The sequence below is a fragment of the Megalops cyprinoides genome, chromosome 11, assembly GCF_013368585.1.
Source record: "Megalops cyprinoides isolate fMegCyp1 chromosome 11, fMegCyp1.pri, whole genome shotgun sequence".
NCBI lineage: Eukaryota > Metazoa > Chordata > Actinopteri > Elopiformes > Megalopidae > Megalops > Megalops cyprinoides.
Window position 1 is genome coordinate 10,025,866 of NC_050593.1, and position 17,928 is coordinate 10,043,793.

At 41.1% G+C, this 17,928-nt stretch overlaps 1 protein-coding gene across 2 annotated transcripts; it reads left to right on the forward strand.

Moving 5' to 3' along the window:
- The first annotated feature begins 1,198 nt into the window (after nt 1–1,198).
- LOC118785946 (adapter protein CIKS-like) lies at nt 1,199–16,220 on the forward strand. 2 transcript variants are annotated; one of them, XM_036540901.1, is made up of 9 exons: nt 1,199–1,304; nt 10,215–10,846; nt 11,401–11,443; nt 11,721–11,827; nt 12,016–12,113; nt 12,697–12,765; nt 13,226–13,342; nt 14,025–14,099; nt 14,978–16,220. In XM_036540901.1, exons 1-9 carry the CDS (start codon nt 1,300–1,302, stop codon nt 15,122–15,124), a joined length of 1,293 nt encoding a protein of 430 aa, XP_036396794.1. In that variant the 5' UTR covers nt 1,199–1,299; the 3' UTR covers nt 15,125–16,220. The 2 variants fall into 2 exon arrangements, with proteins under 2 accessions (XP_036396794.1, XP_036396795.1); XM_036540902.1 differs by having other exon boundaries at nt 11,760–11,827.
- The last annotated feature ends 1,708 nt before the right edge of the window (nt 16,221–17,928 follow it).

The window sequence follows — 17,928 nt, forward strand, 5'->3', positions numbered from 1 at the left end:
CAGCTCAATACAAACACAATAGGAAGTAGTTGGGACCCTTCCAAAATGGAAGTGTCACTATATCATGATCTCATGGCAAGGCCAGAGGTAGATATGTTTATTGCAATGTTTGGGCAACACTACTGTCACCAAAGTTCTCTGTGTGTCAACTCTTGCAACAGGTTCCCCATAAAATACTGTAATATATTGGCATCTTCAGTAATGGATTATCAATGTACTCACTTCTTTTTTTTTGAGAATCTACAGAAATATTCTGGGTCCCAAGAGCTATAGTCATCAGACCTTGGCTCTGAGTTCAGGGCTTTGAGTAGGGCTGATCCCTACAGTTGAGGTTTGAAAACTGGCCAGTGATAGGGATGGTGGGTCAGCCAGGCTTTTCTCACCTCACATTACTCAGGCATCCTATGTTTCCTCAGGTGCCTGTGTGTTGCTCAGATGGCATCAGTGGAGTAGTGCCTATCTTCTAGCACCCTACATTGTGTGATTAACAGCAAGAAAATAGCTGCTGAGTGTGAGAGGATTGCACTTGTCTTTCTTCAGTGCTCCTGTGTGCAAAGGTAGAAGGGGGAAGACAAGCCAGACGTACCATTGATAATTCCAAAACAGAGATACATATAAAAGGTGGAAGAATAAATGTTTTCTTCTTCAGCCTTAGTTGAAACAAACTGTGTTAATAACATCTTACTATTATTAAGCATGTATTCCTCCATACTCCAGGACCGTCCCATTCAACCCTCTCAGATTTTGGGGGGAACAAGGTCCACCCAGCCCCTGCCCTAAGACTACTGAGGCTGTCCTTCTGATGGCTTGACGAGCCCCAGTTAGTCCCATGGACTGTATTTATCAGTCTCTTCAGTGACTTGAATTCACTGTTTGTTCTTTTAAAAACATGTACAGCTGATTATTGTACCCAGATTGCGCTGTCAGTGTGGAACTATTTTATTTCAATTTATTGTATTTATTATACAGCTTTGTAAAAGGTCCTCTACAAACACAAATATTCATTAATTACGTCTTGTCATTGTTGCCATTAATGAAGACAATGTCAAAATAATCAATGTTTTGGTAATGTTTAGCCGCCTTATTTCAACCAACTAAATTTACGAACCGGTTATCTCAAAGTTCCCGGGATCGCAGCAGCAAGGCGTGGGACATAACAGCACAGTAGCACCGCCTACTTCGAAAGACGACTATTTTTCGAAGTCAAGAGGTTAACGTAGACGTCAGAGGTACTTTTCAACAACACTTACAACTAATTACCCTCTGATTTAATTTCACGTCTCCTTCCAAGGACCTGCAATGAAGTAAGTATCCTTTAATCCAATTACTTTTGCAGATAATTATTCCGCAGACGACCAACAATAAGGCGAAAGAGAAAACGAACAAGCGTTGGTGTTTAACTTACCTGTACATTCTGTGACATGCTCGTTTCAACCTCGTGATAAGTGAAAAATAAAGCAAGGAAAGCGGGCTATAGTTGGCACGTTTCGTAATACCGATCGAATATTTGTCCAGAAAAGCTCTGTTTATGTTGTGGTGCAACGAGGTGGCTTCGCCGAAGCATACATTTCTATAGTTGGTGATAAACTAAGTTTGTTACCTGTTAGCTTGTTTGTTAGCTTGTATCCTTACCTGGCCCAGTTTCCTGCGTTTCTGGGCTGTTCCGTCACTACATTCCAAATTTACTTTGTAGTGGTTTACGGTGTAGTGTTTTTTTTTTTTTTTAAGAAAAGCAACAGATCTTTCGTTTTATTATGTTTTTCGACATGGTCTGACTTAGCTGAACTAAAAAACTGTGGGCAATCAGAGGTTATATATTGTGTATAAAACAACAACACCGCAGTAGCAGTAATATAGCGTCTCTCCATGATATATGGAAACAGTTGGCGCAAATTCCTTACACAATGGTAACACATTTAAAATTGATTGTCTTCTGTACCCTTTCGTGTTCCCTTAGCTATCTAAACAGAACAAAGCAAATGTTGAGACATTTGAGTTCCTCTTTTTCATATTTTAAATCTTTTTTTTTTTCTATTTTTGAAAATGTTTAGTTGTTAGAGAGGGTAGACAGGAAGAATGGTTGGATGGTTGTCAATAACGTAACTACAGCCTTTGACCCAAACCTAAACCCGCATACACAGGTTCTTGGCAGTGGTGGTACAGCTCACGTCGAAAGTGGTGTCTAGGGGTCGTGTCACAAACTATGTTGTATTTTGCTAGTGGGCAGGTAATAATTTAATTAAACATGCAACACTGTTGGCCAAACAGAATGCCAGCCGCAATACCACTTGTTGTGTTCAACATGAGAAGTGTGTTCCTGCACACTGCAAATGGTGGTTCCTTTGCAGTAAAGTAAACGCTTCGCAAAGTGGCCAGCAGGAACAGCTTATTTGGAATGACCTTTTGCGCAGTTGTGCTATCCCATTTTTGAGCCCAGTTCTTGGAATCAACAGCTTGATTCTTAACACTCATTGCTGACGCAGGTCAGTAGTTATGGAATTAATCACCACTGTCATAATTCACTCACGTATTAGCTAGCTGTCTCGTTCCAATCCCGTTCCAAGAAAATTTTGAGCAAGTACAAATAGGCAGGGTCATCTCACTGTCTTAGTGTAACACTGTTCTAATGGTACATTAGGGTTGTCTCACTGCCTTTGTGTAACACTGTTCTAATGGTACGTTAGGGTCGTCTCACTGCCTTAGTGTAACACTGTTCTAATGGCATGTTAGGGTTGTCTCACAGCTTTAGTGTAACACTGTTCTAATGGTACATTAGGGTTGTCTCACTGCCTTAGTGTAACACTGTTCTAATGGTACATTAGGGTTGTCTCACTGCCTTTGTGTAACACTGTTCTAATGGTACGTTAGGGTCATCTCACTGTCTTAGTGTAACACTGTTCTAATGGTACATTAGGGTTGTCTCACTGCCTTTGTGTAACACTGTTCTAATGGTACGTTAGGGTCGTCTCACTGCCTTAGTGTAACACTGTTCTAATGGTACGTTAGGGTCGTCTCACTGCCTTAGTGTAACACTGTTCTAATGGTACGTTAGGGTCGTCTCACAGCTTTAGTGTAACACTGTTCTAATGGTACGTTAGGGTCGTCTCACGGCTTTAGTGTAACACTGTTCTAATGGTACGTTAGGGTCTTCTCACGACCACAGCTTCTGTTCTGCGCTCTCTTGTCCTTGTTTTTTCCCCACTGTCTTGGTACAAAACTGACAACATACATCATCATAACCACCACCCCATTTTCTGTACGATTGATTACTTTTCTGTGTCCAGTTCATACAAAATAGCTTTATAGCTAGCACACAACTGCTTGTAACAAGCAACTATCTGCTTGGACCTGTTGGATACACTCACAATTCTACTTTAAGCTGGCCATACCAAAACCAAATATAAGGCATCAGAGGCTTCAAATGATTTTGCAAGATCAGTAGCTGCCATTTATCCTCCTCTCAAAACTGTGATGCCACTAAATAATTATTGTTTTTTTATAGATATTTTCACATATGATATTTGAGCCATTTCTTGATTTATTTTTGAACTGCTTTCTTCAATTTAAACTACAAACTACAAACCGAAGTGTGGCGTTTGCAATAACCAGTCCAGGGTGTAAATGTTGTGTTTACTTTTGTGTTCATTCATTAGTAGATCTTATATAAGATTTTTGCATTTGGAGCATTGTCATGGTGCAACGTTCCATTGTTCATCCAGCTTGACCCTCTCAGCTGAAATGCCCTGGTATACATTTAACTGTGTCTGTGTCAGAAGTAATAAAGATATCCCACAAACTGGGTCCATTTCTCAGCATGGATGATATGTGCAGCTTTTTTCTCTGAGAACCTTCTGAGGCAAGAAAAACCTTATGCCTCCATCTTGTACTTGTAGAGCACACGGGTTTTTAGATGTAGTAACACAACTAGTGCAGACAGGTAAATGCTTTGTTAATCCCCTTGGGGGAAAAGTAGCTTGTCAAAAACAGGGCAGCAAAAAAAAACTCACAACAACAGAGGAACAATAAACACAAGACTAAAAATACAATGCAATACAGAAGGAGAGAGGAACCATAAACATAAACCTGAAGATACAGAATACAGAACCACCCACGAGTGCATAATATAAGTGCTGGAGATCAAATCAGATCATCAGGGCTCTACAGTTGATAGTTACAAAGGGCAAGTTATATTAAATCACTAACAGTGTGTATAGCCGCTGGTCTAAATGAGCACCGGAACCTCTCTGTAGAGACCGAGGCAGTAAGGTGACTGCTGAACTCGCTAATCATCAAAATTACAAAGAGCAGCAAAAAGCAAGTCAAGAGGAAGGAAAAGCTTTGAAGTTTCTAAAAAGTTTTTACTTTGAAGTTTTTGTTCATTTTGCATGTAGTCTTATCATTACCTATAGGACAAGTAGGCCATGTCCTGTAGAGTCCTCCCTCTGCAAGCTGTATGTTTCACAGTTCACACTGCTGAGAATACTCATATAATAGTATTTAAGCACGTACCACAAACACTGGGAGAGATTAAGTCCTGCACTTGTGCTGTTTAAATGCTCAGCTTGTAAGAACCAAGCAGTCCACTTACAAGAATCATTGTGGGCTCAGACATAAGAGAAAAGCCCTTCTGGTCTGTTGACATAGGGTAGAGTCAAAGTCTCTGCAAGTGTACATCATTGGGTTGCCTCCTTGTGTATGTTTTACCTGAGTTGATAGTTGGGGGAAAGTACCTGAAAATGAAATATGGTTGTGACATAGCCACTTAATATAAACTCAGCACTTGTACCACGCCAAAAATATACATCGCAGCCACAGGTGGAATTAGGTTAATGACCACAGAGTGGAAATTAGCACACAGATGGGATTTTTTTGTGTGAATTTGAATGCTCGGCAGATTTCCAGAGCTCAGAGAGGAGCTCTGCATACATTGACATTTGAAATGGTTTGTGTGAAAGTTCAGGTTTCTGCCATGGAGACCCGCTCTCAGTTCATGATAACATCTCTTGGAGGAGCGCACGTCGCTTTAAATTGTGCTGAGAGCGGCTGATCTCAGAGGCAGATAAAGCCACAGGGACGTGGCCTGGTAGGCAGGTTCTCAGCACACACAGACCAGCACAGTCTTGAGGGAGGTTAAGAGGAGTCAGGGGATGTGTGGCCAGTGGAGGTGCAGGTCAGAGCCAGAGTGTACCTGACTGATCATCTGGCTTTACCCAACAGCAAGGTCTGCTCTTTGCCCATGACATTACAGAAGGATTGTGCATAACAGCCTCTAAAAAGCACATGCTTTACCCCTGTCTGGAGGAACATTTCTCTGTTAAAACTCTTCTGTGGTGGTACTTTGAAAAAGTAGAATCCAGGCTGCTTCAGTTAATGTGACAGCTCAGCCATAACACTGGATGCTTAGTCTGCCTTAACAATGTTAAAAGTTTCAAGTTTAAAGTTGATGCACAATTTACGTAATAACTGGGTATATTACTAGTCATTTATCAAAGTGAAGCTGCTGGTGCCTTTTAAGTCAACAATTCCATGTTCTTGAAAGCACCTGTGACTTTTAAGCACCTGTTGAAACATCACCAATGAACCATAAGATTAAGAAAAACAGTTTTAATTAAAAATGAGTGATCTTTAAGTACTCAACATAAGCACTTCCAGAGTAGTAATTAGCAGGGGTGTTGTCGGCTTACTAGTAATTAGCAGGGGTGTTGTCGGCTTACTGCAGTACACGACATGTTTTGTTCTTTTATATACTGCAAGTACACAGCACGTTTTGTCCCTGTATGTTGAAGAAATTGAAAATGTTGAAAGTGTGGAAGAGTGTAGTGCTAAAGAAGAGTGTTCAGTCATTTACATATTTTTAGGGTGTACAGAAGGGCAGCCAGTAACAGTTGGGGAATGCTGGAGAGATGCAGCTAATGAGCACTGTTGCAGCTTAATGCTGAGGGGTCCGGCAACAACAGCATGGTAACTCTTAACTCTAAATATGATGTCATGCTCAATTTTGATTTTCTTGGTGGAAAAAGTAAGTGGACCTAATTGCTCAGTATCAGCTTGTCATCATCTGACATTACAGAACTTCTCTGAATGGTGTGGGTAGCTGCAGGCCTTATAGGGCTGGCTGCTGTCAGCTGGGTTGTTGACTTGTTACTGACTCTTGCACGTGTATTTCAAGTTTCAAAGATTAAGGTCATACTCTTATTACAATTCAAATTCATACAAAAAATTCTTAAAAAGAATAATGTTGATGCTTTTATGTGAAGATTAAAGAAAAATACTCTGAAACATGCAACGTATGTGGCATACACTTAAGTGTCCACTAAAATGGTGGGTGAATAACCAAAAAAAAATAAGTTATGGTCCCCTGTGGGCATTAGGTGCCGCAGCAGTAAGTAGGGCGTTATTTGGGTCATGCTTTAGCTACTCTTACTTAGGGTTGGGTACCGAAACATGGTGCCAATATGGCATTGGTTCCTATATGACCGGTATCTACCGGACCGAATCACAACGTAGATTTCAGTCCCTCATTTTGGTGCCACAGCTGTCGATTGAAATATTTGCCCTCTGGTGCTCCGAAATGGACATTACAGTACTGTAACTGTTATTTAGTGTTAAATTATTGTAGTTGGGTTAGGTTTTATTTATTATGTGAATTTGTTATGTAAATTTGTTAAGTGTTTTGTAGGCTATTTATCTATATTTATATATTTAAGTACGCTTTAACCCTTTCGCGCGTATGGTCACACCGGTGTGATTTGCCGTTTAGTGCGTATGCTAAAACCAGTGCGATTAGAACACTAGATTGGAAAAATTCTAGCTAATTTTAGCTTTGAGGAAACAGCGATTTAACGTTACAAATTTAGCAAATGCTAACTGATAACTATGAGAAGCTTAAAAATGCTAATGAAAACATAACGAACCATGTAACATAACATGCGTGCTACATAGCATAAAAATAAGATTTGTGCGAAAGGGTTAAACTGTTAACACTTAATATGTTGTTCAATTTCAAGTTCAAATTTGCCTTAGCAATGAAAGAAGCCGTTCTTTAATGTCGTCATCCATCGTTTTGTGCTTTTTTTTTGAGTATCAGTTAAGGCACCGTTTAGGCACCGGTACCGTCTTAAAAGTATTGCTTTAGCACCAGTATCAGAAAAAACCCAAACGATACCTAACCCTACTCTTACTAGAAAGTCAGATTGCACACCGCAGACAAGGTGACCTGGCCTGTAAATGACTTCCCTTAACTGTAGTCGATTCACAACATGTACGACAGTTTGAAAAAAGACTGTAAAAGCCAAGCGTGTATTTGGAGAGACGAAATGTAGATTGCCGTGTCTCTGGTTCTGAACACAATAATCAACATTCTGCCTGTACAAGCTGGAAAGAAAAATATCAGGTGTTTGACAGCTTTACCTTTAGGAGAAAGAATGCATTTATGAGAAAGAAAAAACAGCTCCATGATGGAAAGCTTTGAGGTGCCTGTGGCTTTTACCTGATCCCTGAGAATGAACTACCACTCTGCTACAACTCCTCTCTTGCCTGTCATGTATGCATGTTATAAGTCTTGCACTTGTGAGAGTGAGCTCATTATTACTGTGTGACTGTTGGGGTGTGTGAATCTGTTTTCCAGTACCAGTTGACAGGAAGGGCTTTTCAGGTAGCGACAGGTGACAGATGAATGTGGATCTATCCCATCTAAACAGAAGTAGCATGCAAAAGAGGAAGTCCCTGATGTGCAGTATACCGTTTGATGTAATACCACGCTGCTCTGGGGATTGGCATGGGTGTGACATGTTTATGTTGAAAAGGGTGAAAAATGTACGAATAAGTATGTCTTTTCACATGTGTGTGTTTTTACACTGTTGAACCATCTGTGCAACGTAATGACTGGTAAGATTGTAAGAACAGGAGTGCTCCACAAGTGGACCAAGTCTGAATTTATTAAATCATAGGCATGCACCTCTCTGTGGTAGCACTTAAGCGAGGTTTACATGCACATATCTAACGGTTGAATCAGGCCCAAACTGAGCAGACTCAATTAACTGAATGACATTCACATACATCCTGGAAGAATTAGAGGACACGAAGGAATCAGCTAGAACGTGGGCTGTACTTTCTCACATTCTGAGGGAAGGGTTCACTGTGGGGTAATTGATAATTGGCTAATTTCATTTAGCAAAATAATCAGCTAGCTGCCTAATGTAAAAGTCACTTCATTATCTTAGTGGCCTGACTCTGTACACTTAAGAGAGTGGCTAACTTTTATTAAAGCATCAAGGTTTATGTAAACACCTCTGAGAGAGAAGTGTTAGTCAACAAAGTAAGGCAGTTTCCGTCAACATATTTGCCAGAATGACATAAAAATATGACCATGACCACAAAAAAGAGAACAAAGGGAAACATATTTAACAGGCTTCTGCACTCCACTGTCCACTGCACTCATCAACTCTACAACAGGCTCTCAGCCCCAACATGTGTACTAACAAATCGATCTGGTTTGTACATATAGGTTGATCTGGTTTATATATATTTCCCCCTCCTTATGTAGCATAGCAGGAAATCTGCCAGGCCCTGTCAGAAGGTTTTCTTCAGCATATCATACAAAGAGTCATGATAAGAGGTAATTCATCTCAGGAGGGAGCTGTGAGAAGGGGAATCTTGCAGGGATCGGTACTGAGGCACCTCTGCTGTTCCTTACTTACATAAATGACCTTAATGAGGGCATTTAAAAGCAAAACCGTTAAATTTGCCAACAGCACTAAACTGATAGGTCAAGCTGACCATTTGGAAGGCTACATAAATGATTTGAGAAGATTTAATCAATCAGAATCATGCATTAGGCAGATGTCTGATAAATTAACTTTAACATTGCCAAAGATAAAGTTCTACATGTAAGCAATAATAATGTAAAAAAAGAATTATTTTTATCGGTGGTACCAAAGTAAAATGTGTGCAACTTGGAAAAGACGTGTTTGTAATAGTTGATGTGCATCTGTTTGGATTTAGACTTTGTGCTGTAGGCAAATAGGATGCTGGGATGTACAGCTAATAGTACTGATTGCAAATCAAAGGAGGTTATATTAATATTCTATAATTCTATAATGCACTTAGTCATTTTACTAAGTGCATATTTACATTACAGTGTTCAGTTCTCAGCACCACACCATAACAAGGACATAGAAACTCTCCAAAAGTACAGAGAAGGGCCACAAAATGGTTTCAGGTATCAAGTCTATAAGAAGGGTCTGGGGAAATTTGATTGTTATTTTATGTTTTTCAAAAGATAAAGTGGACTAGAGAAATTATTTTGAAATTTGTTTTGTGAACAGAACAAGAGTACAGGTGGAAATTAGTTTAAGCAAAATTTCAAAGATATTTGTAAGTACTTTGGTAGTTATAAATGTATGAAATAGCTCACCAGGATGTGCTGAGTGTTCAAGACCAGGCTTTACACAGCCCCATCGTTACATTAAACTTCTTTTCAATTAATCACATTTTATTGGTTAAAATGCATTTTGACAGTCAAGATTTTGTAGTTCCCACTGTCTGACACAATTTTTCAAGTTTTTAAATTTGACTTTAAATGCTTTTAAACATTTCACTATGCCAGTTTGTCTTAAGAAATTTACACTGGGATAAACGCAAAAAAAAAAATTCACAGTCTAACATGCAGAGCTAAATGATGCTTGTCAGTTTTTACACCTCTGTCAACGTGTCTATATTACAGTCTTTATTTTAAAATGGCTTTTATAGCAAAACATTGGTAATTACAATGGACATTAATATGGAACATGTGTACACTCCTTTTGATTTGCAATTCAGATTCTTCAAAATATGAATCCTTTTTCATTTGCTGTTTCCATTATTTTGTATACCCTTTGTGTAGTTATGTATATATAGCACTGTGACAGTAGTCATGCTATAGTTTGATCTGTCAGTGCAAACTGGTAGAATTCAACATAAAATACAGTATTTCAGCCATTTCGTCATAGTATACAGTGAGATTTTATACACCAACTCTGACCATGACAAGCAACAAATTGAAACCGCAGTTGCAAAAATCTGTGCCATAGTTTTTGTAAATAAGACATAATTTAAGACTTAAAGGGACTTCGCACGCACACAGTTGCAGTTGCTATTTAAAAAACTATCATTGCGTATTCTTATTTTGAATTTTATTCAATAATCTCTTGCATCTGGTCTTCACCCGTCTGCAGACTTGTCTTTCAGCAGGATAGCTGTAGTCCGCATTCCTTTAACTGTCCTGAGGAGAACGATGAAACAGTGAGTGAGGACGATTTTCCCAGCATCCTCCCTGAGTCCAGGACCTACCACCGGCCACACCCACACGGCCCCTCCCCCGTGGGCCGCTTGAGTGTAATGGCGGATGCATCCTTCTACGGCAGCGAGCTCACCCAATCCCAGCCCAGCAATGGCCAACGGCATCAGGGTCTTGGCTCATTAGTTGGACGTGGCCCCGCCACACCCTCCCTCAGCTGGGCAGAGGGATGTATGAGCACCGTGGACCACCAAAAGGGGGCCTGGCTGCACCCCAGCTTTGCCAGCAGCTTTTCCCGGTACCCCAGCAGCCTGCCTCCACATCTGCCCTCAGGAGAGTATGCCAGCTGTTACCCTGTGAGGGGAGTCCACTCCCTCCCCAGCTCATGCAGCCCCAGTCTGGAGCAGCCACGTTCTCTGCACTCCTTCCCCCCAAACGCTGCAGCCCCACTCAACTACCTTCTGCCTCCCTATCCCTGCTCCTCCCATGGCCCCGCCTGCTGCTCCCGGGGTCCTGTGGAGCGTTTTGGGATGGGCCCCTTTCCCCGACACCTGTCCTGCGGGGCCTCTGGTGAGCTCCCACGATAACATATGATAGTCTCCATTTTGTGGGTGTGGGTTTGTGCTGACTTGTCTGCTTTTGATGTAGCTCCTATCATTGTGAAAACACTGGGAAATGTCTAATATATAAAAGGTAAAGTCTCTCTATAAATCCTACAGTGTGGTCATAGGCAGGAATTCAGCTACAGCAGTGATTGTGGGTAAGTCAGTCTGAGCCTGTGAAGATAGGCATTGATGAAGGGAAGAGGGTGGGCTTTACTTTACTGTCATGTCCCTTCCCTTAACCTTTCCACAACTCTGCTTCCCCATTTGAAGCAAGGTGGGAGATAAAAATCAGATTCAGTACCTGTATTCAATACATTTATTTTCAATTTGCAATTTACTATTTGTAAAGCCCTCTATCACTCCCATTGACCTGTATCTCAGCACACTGTCTCAGTGACCTGCATTTCTCTCAGGGATTTAGAACTAAATCAGTGGCCTGTGGCCTTGTGTGACCTGTAGTTTTGTGCTTTTCTGCTCATACTGACCTGTAGCCTCTCTGTCCTGCATTTCTCCTTACAGGTCCTTATCCCTGTGGATGCCCACAACCAGGCTGTACACAGAGGTGAGTCAGAGTCCAGCCTTGTGTCTTGCAGGTCTGTGAAAACCAGCAGCGCTCTAAAATACAACATGGAGAACGACTGTGTCTAACTGTAGAAATGCTGATGCATCATCAGCCTTACTGTGTCACAAGATTGTTTATTGCTGGTAAATGGATGAGTCTGAAGCTCCTAAAACTCCAATCTTACGTAACACACACAGATGAAAACTGCTTACGCATTGGATGACAGCCCAGGAGAGCAAAGCATGTTAATTTATACCACTGTGCTTATGCATTTAAGGAGAATTAGAGGGTTTCTGATGTGTCGTCTATCCCATAGTGGGTACCCCCATCCGCACCTGAGACAGAACATCAGTCCATACAGCATGCCACTGTCCCAAGAGCACCGTGAGTAATGACCCCAACATGACCTTTACTGTCATTGTGTTAGACAGTGTAGTTTTTGAGTACATAGTTGCCTGTGCTTTGCATGGGCTTTTAGTGGTGTGTCATTTGTGAGCACACAAAACAACATGGCCCCTCCTTCCCTCCCTCCCTCCCTCCCCATCTCTTTCTCTCTGGGTTCTTCCTCTCAGGCAAGGTGTTTGTCACGTATGAGGCAGACAGCGACGGCCATGTCAACGAGATAATCAAGTTTGTGGCCTTGCTGCGGCACAACGGCTTTGACACACGTGTAAGAGCTCTTTCGTAGCCAGGCTTCAGAAAAATTTTTACCACTGTTTCTCTTGTTGCATTCTGTTTGAAAATACATATCATTCTATTTAAATATATACCACAAAGTGATACAAATAATACAAATATTGTATAATGTAAATATATATTTCTCAGATTTTCAGAGTTCTAATCCTCAGCTTTTCAGATGATGCAAGCAATTCAAATTTGATTTTGTCCTCGTCCTTTTTGATATCAGAAACTATTACTTTCCCTGTGTTATACTGTGCTGCTATGGTCCTAAATCCTATCGCTCTTTCTAATTTTGTTATTTCATTTTATAATTTTTTTGTTGTCAAGTTTTGCTTCCATTGACATTGTTACTACATTTAGATTTTACATTTAGTTGTCTCTTTGAAGTGTCATTTTTCCACATTGATTGCATAATTCAGGTTTCATACCGTTCAGTTGACCAACGTGTTTGTAACTCTGATGTTCAGATCTTTGTGGTTTTACTATATACTGTGTTTTGGGGAAGGCCTCACAGGTTTTGGTGAATATGAAAGGTGAAAGGTCACGCTCACTCTCCTTCCTGTGTTGTGCAGATCGATGTATTCGAGCAGCAGTTCCGAAGCATTAGCAAAATTGACTTCATGGAGAAGTTCATCAGGGAGGTAAGTGTGGGTGGTCTTCCCAAACCTCCCTGCTAACACTCTCATCCTACCTTAAGCAGCACCATGTTCTGTTTTCTGACCCTAGCAGTACTTTACTGTATTATTATTTGATGTGTATGTGATTATAGTGTACAGTTAATGAAGGGTTGGGGGAAAAGTTAATAGGTGTTTGAAAATGAATCTGACAGAAAGTTTTGAGTTGGATTTACCAAGCACACACCACGTCAGTGGTTCTTACAAGCACATCCAGCCAAATGTTTCTTGTTTTTTTTCCACAAATGTTCATCCCAGGTGCCTTTGGAGAAGAGGGGCTGCACTTGTGTTGGCCTTGCCTTTTTAGGCATGTGCACGTGTGTCATGGCCGCAGAGATGTGACAAAAACTTCACACAGCTGAAACAGTCTTGTGGACCTCTGCTACCCTTGTGCACAGCTGCTGATCTGTGACTGTTTCTCTCCCAGAAAGACTACCTGATCATCATAGTCATCAGCCCTAAGTACTACGAGACTGTGACGGGTGGCCTTGTCAGCACAGAGAATGATGAGAGGGCCCTGAACACAGTGTACATTCATAAGCAGGTACGCAACACAAGCACTGAAGACATTACTGATATTGCTCTATTTTGTCTGTGTAATTTGTGCTCAGTTTTTTGATGGAATCTGGCCTGCTATAGAGCAAACCATTCTGGAAGCGCATCTGCTCTTGTGTGTTTGGGGGTGTCTTTGCAGGTGGACTTTAAAAAAAGTTTACTCTATAACGGTAAGATGTGATAGTGGTAAGATGCTGCAGATACACTGAGGTAGTGAGCACAGAGAGATTATTATGAGCCATTATTAAAAATCTATACGCATTCACTGGTTAAATTCCTGATGGTTCCTTGGTTCCATATTGGTCCACAACATACAGGCGTTTCCCTCTCCTTTTGAGCCAGTCCCCAGGCCTTGGTACCTCCAACTGGGTGAGCTCTGTCTCCAGTGGACAAACTTAATTATCTCTTCTCTGTCAGTTCAGTTTCAAAAAATGAATACAGACACGACAAACAGAAAACATAACACAGAGTGGATTCACCCATTGCCAAGGACAAAGCATTGTTTTTTTTTTTTTTTTTACTAAATTTCAACAGCTGCTAAACTCATAAAATTGTGTAAGCATTTGGAAAAAAACTCCTTATTCCAAGTTAAGGTTAATGTTTTGATGTCAGATTTATCAGGGCTCTAAAATGTACAGCAATTCTTAAATCTTTTTTGTCTTTGAATTCAGCTGCAGAATGAGTTCATTCAAAATGGCAGCAGAAACTTCCGGTTCATCCCAATCCTGTTTCCTGGTGCCAAAAAGGTACGTTAAACTGTAGGGAGCTGGCAGTAGAATGCAGTAAGTGGGTTGCTGTCTTGCTGCTCTTGCCTTTGAACTGAATATTCTATGTTTTTAACTTGCTTAACCTGATAGTTTGATGTATACTTACTATACATAAACCTAAACAAGGTCACAGAAAGTGCGCAATAGCCAGGAGATTCTGATTCAGGAAAACACACTGAAAGCAAATATGATAAAGGTCATGGCTGCTGCATAATAATGTTCCTGTTGCCTGTTGTACAATGTTTTTCATGCGAAACAAACATGTTTCTGGGATAGCAGACACACAGTAGAGAAATGTACACTTCATAAGTCAGTATTTCTCACAAGATGAGGAGATCAGAGGAAGCAGGTACTGGAGTCTGGAGGTGCTGCCACCTGAATGCAGTTTGATTCATCTTGCTATTGCTGGTTGATTAGCCACAGTTGCCTGGAGAATTGCCACAATTGCCTGGAGTCAATCCATCACAATGGTTTTGTCACTTTTAAATGTTTTGGCCCAATTTCAAACCAATTTTTGTCTTATGATTAAAGAACTAATAGGGAATCTGCAGATAACTGGAATAAGAAATGAGTGACTGGTCAGCAAGATGATGTAAGATTAGGCAGGAGATAACAGTTGCAGCACATGGTGTGATTGGATTGGGGGAGTGTGAACAGATGAGGGAAGAGAGTGGGTTGTGATTGGGTGGGGACAGGGGTTTGATAGGGTAAGGAAGAAACAGGAATGGTGTGATTGGGCAGGGATGGGAAGGGTTGTGATTGAGCAGATGGAGTATGGGGAGTAAGAGGGGGGTGTGTGATTGGACAGGGGGTGGGGCGTTGGATGTGACTGGCTCACTTCTCTCTCTGTGCTGCAGACCCACGTACCCACCTGGCTCCAGAATACCCATGTCTACTGTTGGCCCAAGGACCGAGACGACATCCTGCGGCGGCTGATGCGCGTGGAGAAGTACAACCCCCCTCCCATTGGAGATCTTCCCACCATCGTCTCCATCCCTTTGTAGCGCCCCCATCTGGTCAAGGGATAACCCTGCAGAAGGCTGCAGACACAGGGCCTCAGACTGGTACTCTATCCACATTCCTCATTCAACCTCTGTTAGTGACTCTCCAGGTCAGTATTGGGCTGGAAGCAGAAATAATCTTACAACCCCTGCTTACCCAGGACCTGCCCGGTGCAGTATTCTGAAACCAGCCACACCACTGGATACAGCAAGGATTTTCTTTAATTTTTTTTTCCCCTTTTTCCTCTTTATGGAGCCCTCTTTTGGAAACACCAACCGGATGTATTAAGCTTATCTCACTGTGAGAACCACTGCGCTCACATTGGACTGCCGGCGGTTTACAATCCTTCAATATATTCGTGTGCCTGTCATGGCTATTTTCTGCTCTGTAAGTTTCCCAGCGCACTACAGTGAGCTAAACACTGGAGAATGGGTGCGCTTTCACACCTGAGTCACAGAGTACCCGTGGAGAAGCCAGCTTGTCCTGCCACTGTGGGCTCCTGGCTGTTGTCAGCTGATGACATGACTGGTATCCAGCCCAGAACATAGAGTTCAGCCAATGCTCAAGCAAAGCACTTACTCACTAGCCCCTTTTCTTAAAGGTTTCATTATTTTAAATATTCTTTGGATGTTATTTTTGGGATAAGTGGGGAAAAAATGTTTGTGTTTATTTTTGTCTGGAGTTTCGTTTCCTTATCGGCTTACCTCTCACAGTTGTGACTTTGTGTCTTATTGATAAAGTAGGTTCAGGTTCACAATTATAAATCCAATCAAGTTTGCACTTAGGGGCCAATTCAGGGTGTTTTGCACACCCTCACTTATGAATTTTTCAGCTTTTGGGATTCAGATTTAGCTTATGCAACTCCTTTCTCCTTTAAGTGGGAAACACAAAATTGCCCAAGGTAAATAAACGTAAACTGCCCTGAAAAGCAACACCTCCCTACCTGGAATCTGGTGGTCAATTTTATAACGGACGTTTTAGTCCTCATTGCAGAGTGCAGATGCAAGACACTCTCTGAAGTCATGAAAACTTAACAAATAACTCTGAGAAAACAGAGCAGTTCTAGAAGAAGATCAGCCTTTTCAGTACTTCAGCATAAAATGGTACAAGTTAAAAATGTCAGTATAAAATATTTTTATTTGAAAAAGGAAAAACATGACAGTGTACTTATTTTTTCACATTATTCATCACATGTGGATACTAACAGAGAGTCTGTAATGTGTGTGGTTCATTCCACCAGCTATGTAGCAGCTTAGCAGAGTAGTGTTACACTCCAACTGCTCTGTTTTGCTCTCTCGTAGCACTGGAGTTTTTCTTGGCTTTTCCCAGTTGAGTTTTCTATTTTTTTTGATTCCCTGTAGAAAATCTACTATGCTACATGCACAGCGCTCTCTGAAGTCAAATGAAATTTGATGGATTGATTGATTGAAAAGTTTATAACAACTAGTTATGTGGGCTCCTTTGAGCTTTTTCTGAAATGTGTCAGCCTTGGTTAGTGACCCCAGACACCTGAGGTAAAATAATGAAATAATAAAACTGCTTATCTTTCATTCTAATTGTTTTTTTTTCCACAAAATGAACTGTTATGTTTTTGTCCTAAACATCCTTCATCTTTGTCATAAACTTGTGCTGACCTCATTTTCATGTTCTTATCCATACTGCATTTGTTTGTCGTGTGCTGTTCATGAAAAACAAAGCGCTGTAGCAGCAGTCTCATAGTTCATCAGATGAGTAGAGTCCGGCTGTTTATTGGATGAGTGGGCGGAGCTGGGCCGGAGCAACTGTACACTCTACCAAGTTCACCAATAACAACCGTGTTTGGTCAAAATGTGCATATCTTGGAAAATGAGATGCACCCTTATTTCATGCAAAATTCCCTAATTCTGGACAAACTCCACTGCTCCACTCCACTATATCTGAATGTGCTTGATAAAAACAGAAACGCACAGTTCTTCTCAGAAGCATCAGAAGTGCGTATCTCAAGTCTGAATCGACCCCTTAGCGAGTAAACAAACTTCAAAGAACAGTGTTTGTATCTTTAGTGGAGTTGAAGAGCAGCTTCCTGTCAGACGTTCACTGTGGGAAAGCAAGCATATTTCGCTGAGGTAGCATTTATAAATCAGTGCAGTGAAACACAAACATGTTTACTGTAGGGCAGTGGTGACCAACCTGATTGAGAGTAGGGCCAGACATTACAGACATCGTTGTCTGTACCACAGGGACCACAATAAAATATTCTCAAACATGTTATGTGCAAATCAAATTGATCTGCCAAATCACTTAATGTAATGTACATGGAAATAAATGTCATTTATTATACTGAAAGCTCATGTTTTTATTTTCCATCCATGAATTCATTTGTACTTGAAATGGAATGGAGGAGGTGATGGAATGGCTGTTTTGCTGGTCTGCTCCTGGTGAGATGACTGAGCGCTCTCATGTACACTCTAGACTCTACAGTCATATGCAAGTCACAGGACCTAACAAAATGTTTTTAGCATGGAATTAATGGAACTTGTAATGGGAATCTAAATCTGAGTGATATTTCCTTCACTGTCACTCTAAGGGCCACAGGTGAATCTCTGAGAGCCAGTGTGAGGCCCTATGAACTTTGTGCCATGGAGGAGCCGAGGGTCTTCTCTAAGGAATTGCCCACTGCTCTGTTACTATGAATTCCAAGCAAAAGCAATTGGTTCTAAACAATTTATGATTGTAGCTATAGTACTGTATGCACTGTTTTGTACTTCCAATGAATACACTCAGAGTGCCACATTAGATGAGGTGTAAACATTTCTGACAAAATGTC

Coding starts and splice junctions, on each gene's coding strand:
- LOC118785946 (XM_036540901.1), top strand. Junction 12,114..12,696: donor ACAACGGCTTTGACACACGT/GTAAGAGCTCTT, acceptor TGTGTTGTGCAG/ATCGATGTATTCGAGCAGCA. Junction 14,100..14,977: donor TGTTTCCTGGTGCCAAAAAG/GTACGTTAAACT, acceptor TCTGTGCTGCAG/ACCCACGTACCCACCTGGCT.